The 14,861-nt window shown below is 49.6% G+C and overlaps 1 protein-coding gene across 1 annotated transcript in view; it reads right to left on the bottom strand.

Annotated features, from left to right (window-relative positions):
• Positions 1-402: 402 nt before the first annotated feature.
• The window catches only part of LOC135897410 (alkaline phosphatase, tissue-nonspecific isozyme-like), a 71,289-nt gene continuing 56,830 nt past the window's right edge, over positions 403-14,861 (bottom strand). The window contains exons 3-8 of the mRNA XM_065426022.2: positions 13,984-14,158; positions 12,929-13,101; positions 11,964-12,138; positions 6,612-6,743; positions 3,575-3,865; positions 403-1,278 (exon numbers count right to left, since the gene is read on the bottom strand). Of these exons, the coding sequence (XP_065282094.2) occupies positions 989-1,278; positions 3,575-3,865; positions 6,612-6,743; positions 11,964-12,138; positions 12,929-13,101; positions 13,984-14,158 (1,236 nt within the window). The 3' untranslated portion in view covers positions 403-988. The remainder of the gene's footprint in view (positions 1,279-3,574; positions 3,866-6,611; positions 6,744-11,963; positions 12,139-12,928; positions 13,102-13,983; positions 14,159-14,861) is intronic.

Below are 14,861 nucleotides of genomic sequence, written 5' to 3'. Positions count from 1 at the left end.
GAATTCATGCTGCTTTCGAAGACTTCTGGAAGCTGAGAGACAGGTCCAAGGCGACGAGAAGAGCGCGGCACCTGGCCCCGAAAGATTAACGATGGTGATGGTGATGCCTTGCACAAGACAGGCGCAGTCTCACAAGCTTGGCAGACAATCTTCCCCACTTCTGCAATTGTAATGCAAACCCGAGTGCGAATAACAACACCTCCAACAAATCATCGTAGCGTAAGAATGCAACCAGAAGTTGCAGAACCACTGGTTTCAAAATCTTGGACACTTTCGGAAACAGTGTGCCTGGCGAAGGCGCTCGCGCTCTCAGCAGATTCATGCTTGAACTGCCAACTCATCGTATTGCTCGCGTCGACCGAGATGTCGCGCAAGTGTAATTTCAAATAACGGCAAAACAACTGACGCTTGCAATGTCCTTCATTTCCTTCGCCGGCGCGGTGTATTCAAAAGAAGCGATATTTTTAATACAGAAAAAAAGGCAATATATTACAGTACGACATGGACAAAGCGAAGTAATGAACGAGCTTTCCTTTCATTGGGTCAAGCATTAGGATGGCCTTTCTTGCTTTCTTTTTTTTTCGAGAGACAAGCCAAATTGTTTTAAGGATGAAGAACATGTTTACAGGCAGCTCATCAAAGCTCATCTGTGGAAGCGGGGCAAGAGAACAAAGTGAAATACGGCTCTCTGAGCAGCTCCGTAATCAGCTAATTGTTTAACGTCATCTACTCCGTGTCTGAATCCAGTCTTTCAAAGGCCCCGTCGTCTTGGACGGGCGTCCCTGACTCTTTTGCTTTCAGTGCCCCTGAAGCAGAAACAAGAAAAATGCATCCGTGTGCAGCGTGCAGCAGCTGCCTCTCATTTTACCTATGGCGAGCTCATATGAATGGTTCCGAGGCCTGCCTCGATATGCACGTTGTCCTTCCTCCTTGCGTCTTTCCGGCGTTTCTTTTCTCGTAGAACTGCAAAGCAGTGTCCGCAGGCTTTCTACCGAAGGACGGCCAAGGACACCGCCAATAACACAAGCATGGCGACCATGCGTGCCGACGAAGATGCCTCCGCTGCCGCAGAGGCCCCCTGCTCCAGACACCGCGACCGAAGCCGGACGCCGTCCCCGAAGCAGGTGGCGTAGTCCACCAGGTGGGCCACCGCGTGCTGCTCCAGGACTCCGTGCACCACGTGCGCCATGGGGCCAGCGGCGTACAGCGCCACGTCTTCGCCCGCGTGCGTCTCCAGCCGCAAGGGAACGGCGCTCACCTGCTGGTAGTCAACGGCCTCTGCGAAGAGCAAGCACCCGATGAGCGAGACAGACATCGTTCGCAGGGATCGCGCAAAGTCGAACGTGGTGAGGTCGCTGTAAAATCGTTGCCCATACCGAGATCGTACGAGGGCCGGGCAAATGAAAACTTAACTTTGTTACAAAACCTCATATTTTCATGTCACTGACCTGTAAGTGGACAAAATCGATTCCAGTAGTATAAACAATATTGGGCAGGTGAGAGAAGCGTGCAGCTTAAAGAACGAGGTCACATCCTGACGGTAAATATGGGCGCCCCTTCCCTCCTTGAGACGTGCACTAAATAATAAGTTCTGTAATCAATACTGTGGAGGAGTAAAACCCATTGAAATACATCGACAATTGAAAGTTAGGTATGGTAGCGCATGTTTTTCGCAGCAGCTGATGTATTTCACAACTGATGTGCTATTCAAAAATCACAATTGATGTGTTATTTCGGAAAAGTTCTCGTCACCTAGGTCGAGCTCTTCAATTTGTGACGCGAGAGTACGACAGTACCCTTGTTCATACAGCCCGTGAAACAACATCGACAATTCAAGACCTGAACTTTCAGCGTCCAACACATTCTCCTTACTCAACAGTTCATCGATTGGTTAGCACATGTTTTAACCGCTCAAAGAGGCAGAGCAGGAAATAAGTTCGATCAGATGAAGAAGTAACCGAGTCCACAGCCACAAACAAAACAACTTTCTTTTTTCACTGGAGTTAAGGCACGATGGCAAGCGTTGGAATCTTGTACTGAGCATGGGGGCGACTTTGTAGAAACATACATCTCTGTCTTCCCTTTGCCCTTCTTTCTCTCTCTCTGTCTTGTAGAAAATGATGCAAATGATGCAAATGGTGCAAAACTAACGCAATACCCAGAAAATGTAAATCCCTTTCAGCAGTCACGTCGGTCGTAAACCCCAGGAGTACCTGCATAAACTACATTCTTTTTCAGGCGTTCTTATGACACATAAGAAAGTGTTTCTAGAACGTTTAGATAGCACATAAAGCACATCAACAACATAAAAGCATTTCGACGACAGCACATGCGTTTTTTATTCTAGTGTTCCATGTGGAGAGGCGTACATTTTATTTTGTAGTAATCAACCTGGTACTGCGAAATCAATAAAAACTGATTTTTGAAGCACTGCTTTTTCAGCCTGAAATTATTTAGTGTTTATCTTCAGTGTCACTTTAATTCGACATTTGCGTTTAATGCGTTACAAACGGCTACGGGACTCCTGAGGTAACGCGTTCCGAGCGTGATGGCAACACACAAGTCGCTTCACAGTTTACTATATGCATAGGCCCCGTGAATACTCTGGAAAGAGACAAAAAAGAGAGAGAACGGACTTGTGCAAGTTCGCAGAACCACAAACACAAGTTGTGTCTTTCGAGCAGTTAATTAAATCACGTAATTCAAAACGTAGCCCGTATACTGTGATCCAGTTCGGTTTGAAATGCTTCCCGCATTGACGCTCTAAAGCACTTTTTTAAGAAATTGCTACGACGGCGGTAAATTAATCCACGCACGTTTTTACAACGCCCGAACATTGGCCATAGTGCCACAGACCATTAATTGAAGATTAACTAGTCCCAAAGACATACTGTCTAGAATCCGTGCATTTACGGTGAGTTGCATGTTGCAGAAACCTCAACGTGGCGTCGCATCGCGTCCTACGTTCTTCCGTATTTTGTCGCTTACCAAGCCATTTCCCGCGTTAACAGCGGCCTTTCTCGTGTTCTAGAAGAGCAGTTCACAAATACTGCTCAAATTAATTTTCTCTCTAAGGTTCCTTTCAGAAAGTCGGAAACGCTGCTCATGAAAGGAGTAGTTTCTTTACATATATGTTCCAGAATGGCGGGCTCTGAGTATGCTTCATTCACCAAGCGAAGGACGTGAACTTCCACGTAATCTCCAAATGAACGCGTTACAGCAAAACAAATTGACAGTAACAACTTGACATTATTCCTTTTTCTGGAACCGCAAAAGCGGCATCTATACCTAATTGCGCCGGGTCGTTTCGCTCCAGTTGGCAGGAACCCACTGAACCAAGCCTTGTAGTGAAGCCTAGAAAAAGAAATCACACGTACCGCAGAAGCCAAAGTGGAAAAAAAATTATGTACAGATATAAAGAAGAGGCGCGCCTCCGTTGACATAGGCGACACCTGCGGCTGAGCAGAGCCCACGCAGTGCGAGCCCTTTTGAAACGTACACTGCAAAATAACTTTTCCGTTGGTGGCCACCGCACACGCGAGAAGGCTCGCGGAAACGCCGTGCGGGCACGCACCGGTATTGGCGTCGGCCTTCCTCTTGGTCGTCGAGGGCCCGTTGGCGTACGAGAGCGTGGTGTAGGGCAGGCCGTCCTTCTCGGAGAGTCCGGCGACGCCCAGGATGGGGTTTCCCCTGGCCGCGTACCCGTTGAGCGTGAACGAGTGCGAGTGGTCGGCGGTGACCAGCACCAGGGTGTCGCGCAGGTCCACCAGCTCGAGGGCGGCGGCCACCGCGTCGCTCAGCTCGGCCGTCTCGCGCAGCGCCAGCGCCGCCCGGTTCTCGTGGTGGCCGTGGTCGATGCGGCCGCCTGCGGGCCAGAGAGTTTTTCTTTTTTGGGGGGTTTGATTTATTCGTGCGGTGTAAATAAATTGCGGGACTTGACATTCCAAAACTGCGCAGTGATGAGCGACGCCGTGCTGTGTGGGGGGGAGGGGGCGGAATGATTTTGACCACCCTGGGGTTCTTTAACCTCCAGTCAAATCTACGTACACGACCACGTTTGCATTTCGCCATCATCAAAATGCGGCCGGGAATCGGACCCGTGACCTTGTGTCGAGCAGCAGAACACCACAGTCATTGACCCAACACAGCGGCTAAGAGTCCTTTTCAGGAATGTATAGCTCTGACGTTCAACCGATGAAAAATACTGAGGTTACTTTTACGCTACCACGAATGAAAGAAATAGCTTTCTTTAATTACAAACAGACCGGCTATCACGAGTCTACTCTCGTTAATTCAAACTCTTCAGAGCCATCTTACTCCATGTAAATTATGAGAAATTTTATCTCCAATACCTATTATTGAGCGGAACGTTGCGCTATGCAACGCTGCACGTCACTTCCACAAAAATCGCAGCATAACAGGTGCTAGTCCTAGAGTATGTGCCGGCGAGCGCTCCATGTCGCTTGAAGCCTTTATGCAAGATATACACGATAACTCCCCGCTTCACTAAGGGAGTAACGGTAGGACTAGTATCATCATCATCATCATGTTTTCACATCCAATTCAGGACAAAGGCTTATCCAAGCGATCTCCAACTGCCCCTGTCTTGCGCTAGCTGATTCCAACTCGCGCCTGGAAATGTCCTAATTTCACCCCGACTAGTACAATGTAGTGCAAACAGGGTACAAGTTACCATAAAAAGACTGTCACATTCAACTGTCAAGAAAATAGCGTTATCTTTTTATTTTTCTTATTTTTTATCAGCACTAGTTGACAATGCTTCTTCAAATCTATGTAGATGCCCTGCGCGAAGGCGTACTCATTTAGCGCCTCACGCTCTCTTGCTCTCCAAACAAAGCTGAGATGTATTTAACACAACGCGACAGGCTTACAATACTCTTTTCCCACAGTGTGTGCATGCCAATGCTTCATACCACTTATACGTTTTTCTTTTGCTTGTTTGTTTTTTGTCGACCAGCATACATTCAATCAAAAAACGAGCCTTTTGTATTAAAGTAGGCACAGTGGCGCCAGGGGCTTTGCCAGACGACGGCGAGCATATAAAGCGGCCACCGATGGAATGAATTCTTCGACAAAATACAGGAAGAAAAGTCACGAAGGCGTTATTACGGTGCAGGTCAGCTGTGCCGGCGTATCTATAAACGCCGCCGCAGAAGGTCCAGAGTAAACGCGCACATGATTCGGAAACCCAGCCCGTCCGACCTCCATCGCCTTCTCCTCGGTTTCCCGGCACAGACCGCACCGTAACAATACATGTTCGAACCGGCGCTTTCCTTAAATGCATTGAAGAGAGTTGCAAACCCCTATACGGGCGTCCGGTTGTGGCATTCACTTTCAACCGGAATAGTTGCCGGCACGTACGTGGCTGCCGCAGCTTGCCTTGCCAGCGGGCAAGGCCGCTGCTTCCGGGGTAATTTCCTCCGAGCAGTTCGTACTCTGGCTGTGTAATGACCACCGGCCCTGCTTCGCAGCACCGCAAACAGAAAGCGGCCCACCGCCGGGCTTGTTGCCGCACGCGAATGCCCACGAGCGACGACGTCCCGTTTGTCCGTCCAGAGGAACAATGGCGGTTCGGGAGCCGGTCGACGCTGCTCCTGCTCGGGAATGGGTGCCCGTTCCATTTATGCGCGCTCAGTTAATGTTTGCAGACCGTCCGACGCTAAAATGCACGCGGAGTAATAACAATAGAAAGAGTAATCTATCCATCGCCAGCTCAAATCGTCGTTGGACGTGATGATCGAAAAGCGAAGTACAGATTACACGCGCTCGAGTCGCTTCCTGCTTTCGCCTTTAAAGTGCGGCGTAGAAAACAGCTTCCTTCCGGGCGCCGAAGTGTATGACTGCAATGCCGGAAAAGCAGCTTTAGAAACCGCAGCCTTTGCGCCGGCATATTTCGGGCTCTGGCCAGAGCTACTGGCAGCCACACCGCATTTATGAATAGAATTGGCGATCATTTAGTTACCGCGGGTGTTCTAGCTGGGCCAAACGATTTATCGATGATGCAGAAACTTGCCTATTATAGCGCAAAGCTTCGAATAGTGACAAGAAAAGGTGCTCCATATGTGGCGCTGAAAGAAAAGCGATTATTGAAAATGTAATTTTTTTCTGCAGTTTTTTTTACGCTGCCCGTAATGTCCTTACGCAAATTTATTTCTTCATACCCAAACCATATCCTAGGGTCCACTCAGTGTTTGCGAACTCTGTGTAAGCTAGGACAACAACAAAATTAATTAAATCAATAAATAAATCAATAAATTTTTATGGGATACTTAGACAGTGAATACCGTCATACTAACATTTCTTTCATTACGTCTCGGCTTCTTCTCGGTCCCTCAAAATGATTCATTTTGCCTGCGTCCCCCCAATTGTTGGATAATCTTTCTCACTGGTTACGCACAATAGTCTTTGAGGTCATCGTCGTCGTCGCAATCACACCGAGCCTCAATGTAAGGGCTCGGTATGGCCTCACTTCAAAATGAAACTTCATCAACGAAAGCAGCGGGGTGAATTAATGACACAGTAAAAGTGCTACTAGCTTGTGGCGAAGAAAACAACGACGGCGAATGAAAAGAGTTCCTCGTACTGCTTACCTTCGACCATGAGCGCGAAACCGTCTCCGCGCTTGCGCAGTATTTCAATTGCGGTAACGACCATGTCGACCAGGGAAGGCTGCTTCTCCTGGCGGTAGAGTTCGTACGACATGTGGTCTCCAGAAAAGAGGCCTGCGCGAGAGAGCCAGAATGGGGCACGTCAACAAAAGTGCATCAAGAAAGAAACTGTACAACTTTTTGTGTGTGTGTTTGTCTTCTTGACAAGCTGTAGTAATCAATGCAAAATTTAAGACAGCCTGTTGTTGAACCGAGCGTTTCGACGAAGATATATAGGAGAAAATTCCTGCCAACAAAAACTCAACGTCTCGTCAAGTGACGTGGGCTCGTTGGTTAACGCAGCCAATTTAAGTCCTAAAATAAGTTTTGTAATACGAGCTCAAATTACGAAATTGAAGACATCCGGTACTCAATCCATACTGTGCTCACATATCTGAAATCCTCAAACAAGCACACGTGTCAACGCAATCGTCCTACTTGACACGTGCAACAGCTTACTGGCCACTAGACCCAAGTCACACTGGCACACTTCTCTAGGATGCAGGGTGCTGCCACGTTCTCCACGACGCGCGGAGAACCATTGTCTAAAGGTGTTTGCGTAGTCCGAAGCACATATCAAATTTTCTAAGGCACGTGTACGGGTACTTAAACATTATTTTTCACGTAATGTGCCCTGTACCAGTCCACAAAGCTAGGTAATAGTGCCTCGCTCTGATAAGCTCACTCAAATAATCCGCGAGCGTTACGTTATCCGTTGTTAGATATGGAGCTGGTTCCTGCGATTACTTCGAGTTCCCCAGACCACATCGGATTGCAGCACAGCTAATTGAGGAATGCAAAAGCAGGAAAGCGCATTCCAGAGAAGCGGCCGAGCAAACAAGTTTGAGGCAACAAGTTTACGTGCCAACAAGTTTGTGCGCCGCCGGGGTTAGCAGGTGGGCATCCGACAATGAAGCAGGTGCACGAGCGCCCCCCCGCTCCTTCTCCAGCCTACAAGTGGATTGCCAGTCTGCGTGGCAAGACCGCAGAGAGCCCCGACAGGTGTGCCACGCGACACGGGCGCCTACCATTGGCTGCAAGTGGCGTCATCGGAGTGGACTCTCCCATTGGTCAAACATGACGTGACTTGCAGTGCTCGAAGGGCTTATAAGAAGCCTTCCAGAGAGACCTGAGATTCTGGGACATGCCCTGATTCCCTGTTTCACCTCTCTCGAACTTCTTGCCGCGGGCCGCAGCGTCCGAGTTGCTGCCGGCCCGTAATGTCTGTACAGCTGTTACCTGACGCTCACCTCCCTGTATAAATGTAGAATAAATTCCTCCCAAGTTTGTGGGTTTTCATCCCGAAGTCCCGTCCTCCAACCCCTACATCTGGTTGGCAGCGGTAGGATCGCCTCCGAACGCATCAGCTGGTGGCAGCGCTACGGATCAACCTTCGTCGAGAGAGATCATAAGGAACCGGGAAGAGCGAAGAAGAGAGAGCCTTCGTCGAAAGAGGTCCGAAGAGACTGGGAGTATCGAAGAAGGAGCGAGCCTTCGACCCAGGGAGTCCGGAAGGAACCGGGAACAGCGGACAAATGAACCGGATGGCAGGGTGCTGCAACCGTAAGTGAGCGCGTGGTTTTTTTCCTTATGATTCGCCAGACTCAAAGGTTGTGTGTTCAATTTTGATAGTTCTGGGAATCGGGAGTTTGTTGCATTGTGTGTTTGCACAAATTAATTAAGGAAAACAGTTTTAACCACCTGTCGGGGCAGCTGCCATGGATCTTAGAAGGTTGACGAGGTTAGACTTGTTGTTGGTGTGCGACGATTTGGGAGTTGAGGCGGACGAACGGATGGAAACGCCAGCTATCATAAAGGCGATTAATGATAGTGGCAATGATGAGAAAAGCATTGAGCTTGCTTGGGAAGTGATACAGGAGCCACGGGAGCGAGAGCGTCGTGTACGTTTGCGAGCGCGTCGTGAACTTAGGAGTGAGCTTAAGCGTGAAGAACGCGAGAATGAACGGAAGCAGGAGCTTCAAGAACTTACTCTTAGGTGTCAGCGTCACGAACGTGAGAAGGCACGCGAACGTGAGAATCAACGTAAGCTTGAGCAAGAGGAAAAGTATGAGAGAGAGAAGGCAGCGCTGATCAAAGAGATACAATATTGTGATCAGTTATTGGCACAGAGACAACGGCTGTCTGAGAATTCTGTAGGAAGTACAGAGCAAGTGTCTAGCGGATTTTCGCCAGAAGCCGACGAAAAGAGTAGTGCCTGTGAGATTGACTGCCGATTCATAAGTGAAGGGAAAAGGCTAGCTGCTAACGATGCCTTAGTGGCAACAGAGGCCGTTAAAGGCCGCAAGGAGAGCGACGAGGTGCTGTGCCAACAGATGACTGTGGAGACAGCTAGGCCAGCTGCGAACAAATTGGCACAGTTACCGAGCGTGTGCGTCGCTGGTAAGGTTAGCGAGGTTGCTAGCGAGGAAAAGGGTACTGTTGACGCGACAGACGCGAGCACCCATGTAGAGCCAGATGTGCGTGCAAAAGTGAAGTGCGAGCTGAGCGATGCAGTTGAGAGTAGTTCTCGGGGTGGCGAGCTCCGTAGCTCACGAGAGAACAACTGCATTGTTCAGGGATCGGTGCGGCTCTCCGCCAGTCTAGATAGCCAAGAGAGGGATGGTTCAGTTAATAATCATTCGGACTGTGCGCGTGAGACAGCGATCGATACCGACGGGCTGTGTGCCGATGCACAGCGTGAGCTGGGCAATGTAGTAGAGGGCAGTTCGCAAGAGTGCGAGTTGTCTTACTCGAGTAAAGCCTGCTGCATTGTGCCAGAGTCGGTTGAGCTGTCCGCCAGTCGAGGCAGAGAGAGTGTTGATTTAAGTGAGAATCACTCAGACTGTGCGGGTAAGAGGCCGATCCGGGCCGACGAAATGTGTACCGGCCAGCACGAGGCACGAGAAGGCGACATGAAGACGAGTGCAAAGAGAAAGCGCCGTAAAAAGAAGCGCGGTAAAGACCGAAAGTCGGTAATTAATGTAGCGCCGCCAAAAATGGCGAGAAACCCAAAAGGGCAGGGCGCAAGGAAAAAGATGCGGTCGTCAAGGACGATGTTGACGCATCCAAAATGGTCGAGCCACCGGTCAAAGGGGGACCGCGAAGAATGTTCTGCGCGGACGCGGACAAAGGGCACGGGGCAGTTAAGCTCCTCGTCGTTCCGTAGTTCTTTTTATAGCTCAGCGTGCAGTTCGAAGAAACGCAAGGTGGTAGGACGAGACCAGGTGGGGAGTAGCGACGCGGTCAATCGAGTTCGTGTTGAAAGCGGGGCGCGAGGACGCAAATTGGCAGGAGAGCGTAACGTCTTGGGGGAGCTGATAGTTAGTCACTCCTTTTGTTGTCTCTCGGCAGCCAGAGTAGCTTTCAGACCACGTCCACCCCGCGTTCGACTCAAAGTATGAGTCAGACGTAAGCGTTTGGAGAGGGAGGCCAAGAGCCCTTCCGTAGAAATGAAGTGTTGTTTTTTTTTTATTTTTGAGCATCGGAAAGTTTTCGCGATTTGAGACTAGGATTTCTTTCAAGGTAAAGGTATGAGCTTTGTTTGTGTTTTCGTTTGAGAAGCTCGAGATTTGAAAGATGCGTTTTAAGTAAACATGTAGTCTCGCGAGATGCTCATTAATAAGTAGATAGGCTTTTTTTTTGTGTGTGTGTGAGTAACCTGAAGGTCAAGGTTATCGTCGAAAGGCCTATGGTAAAGCGCGTGTGTTATTTAACCTTCTTTCTTTTTAAGAGTTGAATTTTCTAAGGTTAAGCGCGTAAGTTTTCAGTGAGTGCATGAGTTGCACTGAGAGGCGTTCTTAGTTCCATTAGCGCGTGTCCTGTGTGGACGGAAGAAAGCAGATTTATGACTGGGATGCTCGTGTGTGTTAGGGCAGCCGTATTCTGACTTCTCTGATAAGTATGCGTGGAACGAGTTATTAAGACGCATTATTTTAAGGGTTCTGCGGAGTGTGTAAGTCCCGCAAGTTTAATTGTTCGTTTATGTCACGTGTCCTGTAGGACTTTCAGGAAAGAAACGTGAGTAAGCGTGAATGAAAAGTTTGCCTACAACGCAAGTACGCGTTTTGTTTAGTGACCACAAGGCTAGTGCGCTTGTGATTGCGTACTTGTGAGGTCGACCAGATTGTTCAGTGGCACCATTACGTGCGATAAGTACGCCACTGCGATAGATTGGAAACATGCTGTTCGTGTAGTTAGGCCACTTAAGTTATGTTCGGCTGTTTTCATTTGTTGTTTGCATCGTCAACGACCCTTTGGTTTTGCAACAACAATAGTACTCTGGTCTTGTCGGCAATCGAGGAGAAATGGATAGCTGTTTGGAAGGGTGGTTGGAACTGTTTTGTCGAAATTGGGGAAATAAAAGATCAGGGTTGATTTTGACTCAGTAATAGTCTGGCGAGTCAGGGGTGAAGAGCCTGCGCTTACGCGTGGTGCAGCGCTGTGCTGTTTTGTTTGTTTGACGTTTGTTCTCCAGGGCCCAGGATCCCGAGGGTTGTCAAACGAGGCTCGACCCCAGTACCCTGCAGCTCCTTTCAGCGTTCCTCATGGCCAGCGAATTGAGTTCACCGGCCATTCAGAACAACCGGGGCGAGGACGAGCTGTTAGATATGGAGCTGGTTCCTGCGATTACTTCGAGTTCCCCAGACCACATCGGATTGCAGCACAGCTAATTGAGGAATGCAAAAGCAGGAAAGCGCATTCCAGAGAAGCGGCCGAGCAAACAAGTTTGAGGCAACAAGTTTACGTGCCAACAAGTTTGTGCGCCGCCGGGGTTAGCAGGTGGGCATCCGACAATGAAGCAGGTGCACGAGCGCCCCCCCGCTCCTTCTCCAGCCTACAAGTGGATTGCCAGTCTGCGTGGCAAGACCGCAGAGAGCCCCGACAGGTGTGCCACGCGACACGGGCGCCTACCATTGGCTGCAAGTGGCGTCATCGGAGTGGACTCTCCCATTGGTCAAACATGACGTGACTTGCAGTGCTCGAAGGGCTTATAAGAAGCCTTCCAGAGAGACCTGAGATTCTGGGACATGCCCTGATTCCCTGTTTCACCTCTCTCGAACTTCTTGCCGCGGGCCGCAGCGTCCGAGTTGCTGCCGGCCCGTAATGTCTGTACAGCTGTTACCTGACGCTCACCTCCCTGTATAAATGTAGAATAAATTCCTCCCAAGTTTGTGGGTTTCCATCGCGAAGTCCGTCCCTCAACCCCTACACCGTATTCCCGAGGCTTCCAGAATGCGTCGCTGTTTTAGCGATCGTCGATAACAGAAGGCAAGCCTCGGGGCAAGGGTGACTCACCAAGAAGGTAATCGGTCTTGTTGGTGTCGATGGCCAGCAGTTCCTCACGAGACCCGACAAACTTCCGGTTCTTCTTGTCCTTTTTCCACAGGTCGACCAGATCGAGACCGTCGCTGCGCTTGCCGCCGCCACGCTGCTTGTCCTTGAAGTACGCCAGGCCGCCGCCCAGAATAACCTGAGTCCGAAAGCAGGTCATCATATTCTCTGAGATGGGTTCATTGGACGGGACGTAAGCGGGTACTGAGGTTCAGGGTGCAAATTTGGACTGCGCGCGCAGGATTGTGCTTGAGCTATCGCGCGCGATCCTTCCAGCGTTCACAAGAACAACGATAAAGAGAAACTATCTTACGCAAATATTTCTGTGCAGATTGACGGAGCGAAGTTGTATTCTGATGCTAAAAGGGTGACAGTGTATATAGGTAGGTTCCGCCACTTGTTGACCCTCGACGGCAAATGCGCGTAACAAGTTCAATTTCCATTGTCTTGGAGTCATATTCACGAACCTACTAACGTCAATAAGGTTATAAATGACACTTCCTCAGCTAACGCGCGAGTGCTGGCGCAATCGTACAAAGTCCCGCGGTCTCACGTTCTCAAGAGCAGCAGCGAGAGGACTCGCACGTCTTTTTATTCTTTTTTTACATAAAGCGCCGTCTTCATGCTGTACAGATAACAAGCACGCAAAACGGCAGCACCCAAACTGTCTCGCAGCAACATTCCCGTGGTGTGTGCTCTCGTCGTCGAAACCTGCAGCAACGGCGCAGAAGCGAAGTCGATGCGTGTCGCTGCCCCAAAATGTAAAAAGACAGCGGTCGATGCGTTCCCCGATTTTTAAAAATTTTTTTCGTCGTTTATCGTAAACGTTGAATTGTTCGCGCAAGGATGAACGGAAAGCAGCGCTAGACACCAACACACATCCACTGTGTTGCACCGTACACGTGTTGATGCCGGCCGCGTATACTCACATTCATGCTCCTCCCGGGCTCGTCTTCTACGAGCTGCCGGGCGATGTCCTTGCAGCGCGTGCGCTTGGGCATCTTGGTGTCCATCTCCCAGTCGCGGTGCGCCGAATGCGCGTACAGGGCCGCGGGCGTGGCGTGCGTGACCCGCGTGGTGGTCACCAGGCCCGTCGACATGCCTGTGCAGTCACGTGGAGGTAAGAGACAAAGCGGTGACATGGGTATACCGCGGGAAGTGACAATCACTTCGCTGAAAGTCAGATTGTCAAGAAGATCCCGACCGAAACAAGGACATGCCTGCAGTCAGGAGTGGAAAGAAGCGCTGGCATGGGTAATTAACGCAGAAAGTTGGGCTAGTTGCTGTTGATGCGTTTGCTCTGACATAGTTACTAGTGCTAACAAGACTCGCGGAAGTGTGCCCTAGCGCTCTGTCCTGTCCCAACCTTCTTTTCTTTTTTTTTTCTAAAAATAGTTTGATAGGCTTTTGAGCTGTTTATTTGAGCGTAAAATGGCATAAGGAATGACAAATACAAGCAAGCACCCACCTTCTTAGCAAAATTTAAAAAGAACCAAAAAAAAAGCGAAGGGCCTTTCTTTTTCTTTACTCTTTACAAGCGCGTTCTATTTCCGAAGCAAAATGTAACGCAGGTTCCGCGGCAGTGGCCATCAACGAACCTTGCAAAGGTCCGCGCATAACAGGACTCGCGCGGCTGATTGCGGCAACGTTTTGTAGAGGTTTCTCATGCGGAAGCTTCCGCGTTTTGTCGCGAAGCATGCCAGGGCGCACAAGGGCTATCTTCCAGTGCACTGGCAGAGAGACAACGCGGCTTTCGGTACAACAAAAGTGACTTCGTCGCTATGACAGGATGTCAACTTGACCCGCACTGCAGAAGTTCCTGTTGGTATGGCAAGAACTGCCGTGAGAGGTGGCAAAAACTTGTGTAGTTTCGACAGAAAAATTTCGATTCGGGTTTTTGAACTGATTAACAGTACGGGGCATTCTTTCTATGCGAAGGGACTAATCTTTATACGAAATAATTAAGATGGAAGATTGGGATTACCTCTGTCCTGGGCTTTCTTGATAAATGAGTGCAGTTCATTGCCGGCAGCGGAGTCACACTCGGATACGTTGGCCCTTGCCGACAGGCCAAGCATGGCCATCTTGGTCTTGGCGCCACAGAACAACGCCGTCGCAGACGCCGCGCTGTCCGTCACCTGCCGGTCCACTGCGTACGTCTGCACCGAGAGATAGAGAAAGCAAGCGAAAGCAGGGATGTTAAGCATATATATGTTTCGGTTGACTGTGTACCCTCGTAGGGGAATAGGGTGCGAGATCGAAAGACTCAAGGAGAAGTCATAGGCAGAATCAAATAAAGTTCACGTGCACGGGTTTAGACACAATTTGCCCCTGTAAGCGTCTTATCAGGTCGGTTGATTAACACACAAAAAAAGATTACGTTAAGCACGCGTAGCTTTCTGTGTCGATGATGGGTGAGGTCATGCACCTAATCGTCGTCTCTGTAAGTGGTCTACCGTCAATTCTTACGAGCACGTTCCCGAGAGACCAACATTGGACGTCGGAGCGGATGGAGTGGCAACACTAGGGCGTCGTCAAAGCCTGAGGGTAGCCTTCGCAATTTAGAATCGCTGACTGCTCCATATGCAACCGCTGCAACTGTGAAGAGACCATCTAGGCCCTCTTTCGCGCCAAAGAAACAATTTCGTGAATGTCGTACGCATATTCAGGCTCTGTCTGCACGAAACTGTAGCTCACCGGACGATCACAGACCACAATGACGCTACGCATGATGTCGCTATTCCTCAGAATAGTTTGTACTCTGGAGCTATAGTTCATTGCCGCGTCGTTGAGGCTTGTGCAATACAAGGCTTGTCTCAGCTCAGTACAAAGTAGTGTTGCAAATAGCTCCCCAACACATGG

The sequence above is a fragment of the Dermacentor albipictus genome, chromosome 2 (assembly GCF_038994185.2).
Source record: "Dermacentor albipictus isolate Rhodes 1998 colony chromosome 2, USDA_Dalb.pri_finalv2, whole genome shotgun sequence".
NCBI lineage: Eukaryota > Metazoa > Arthropoda > Arachnida > Ixodida > Ixodidae > Dermacentor > Dermacentor albipictus.
The sequence above is the reverse complement of the archived record's forward strand: the minus strand, read 5'-3'. Positions and strand labels throughout refer to the sequence as shown.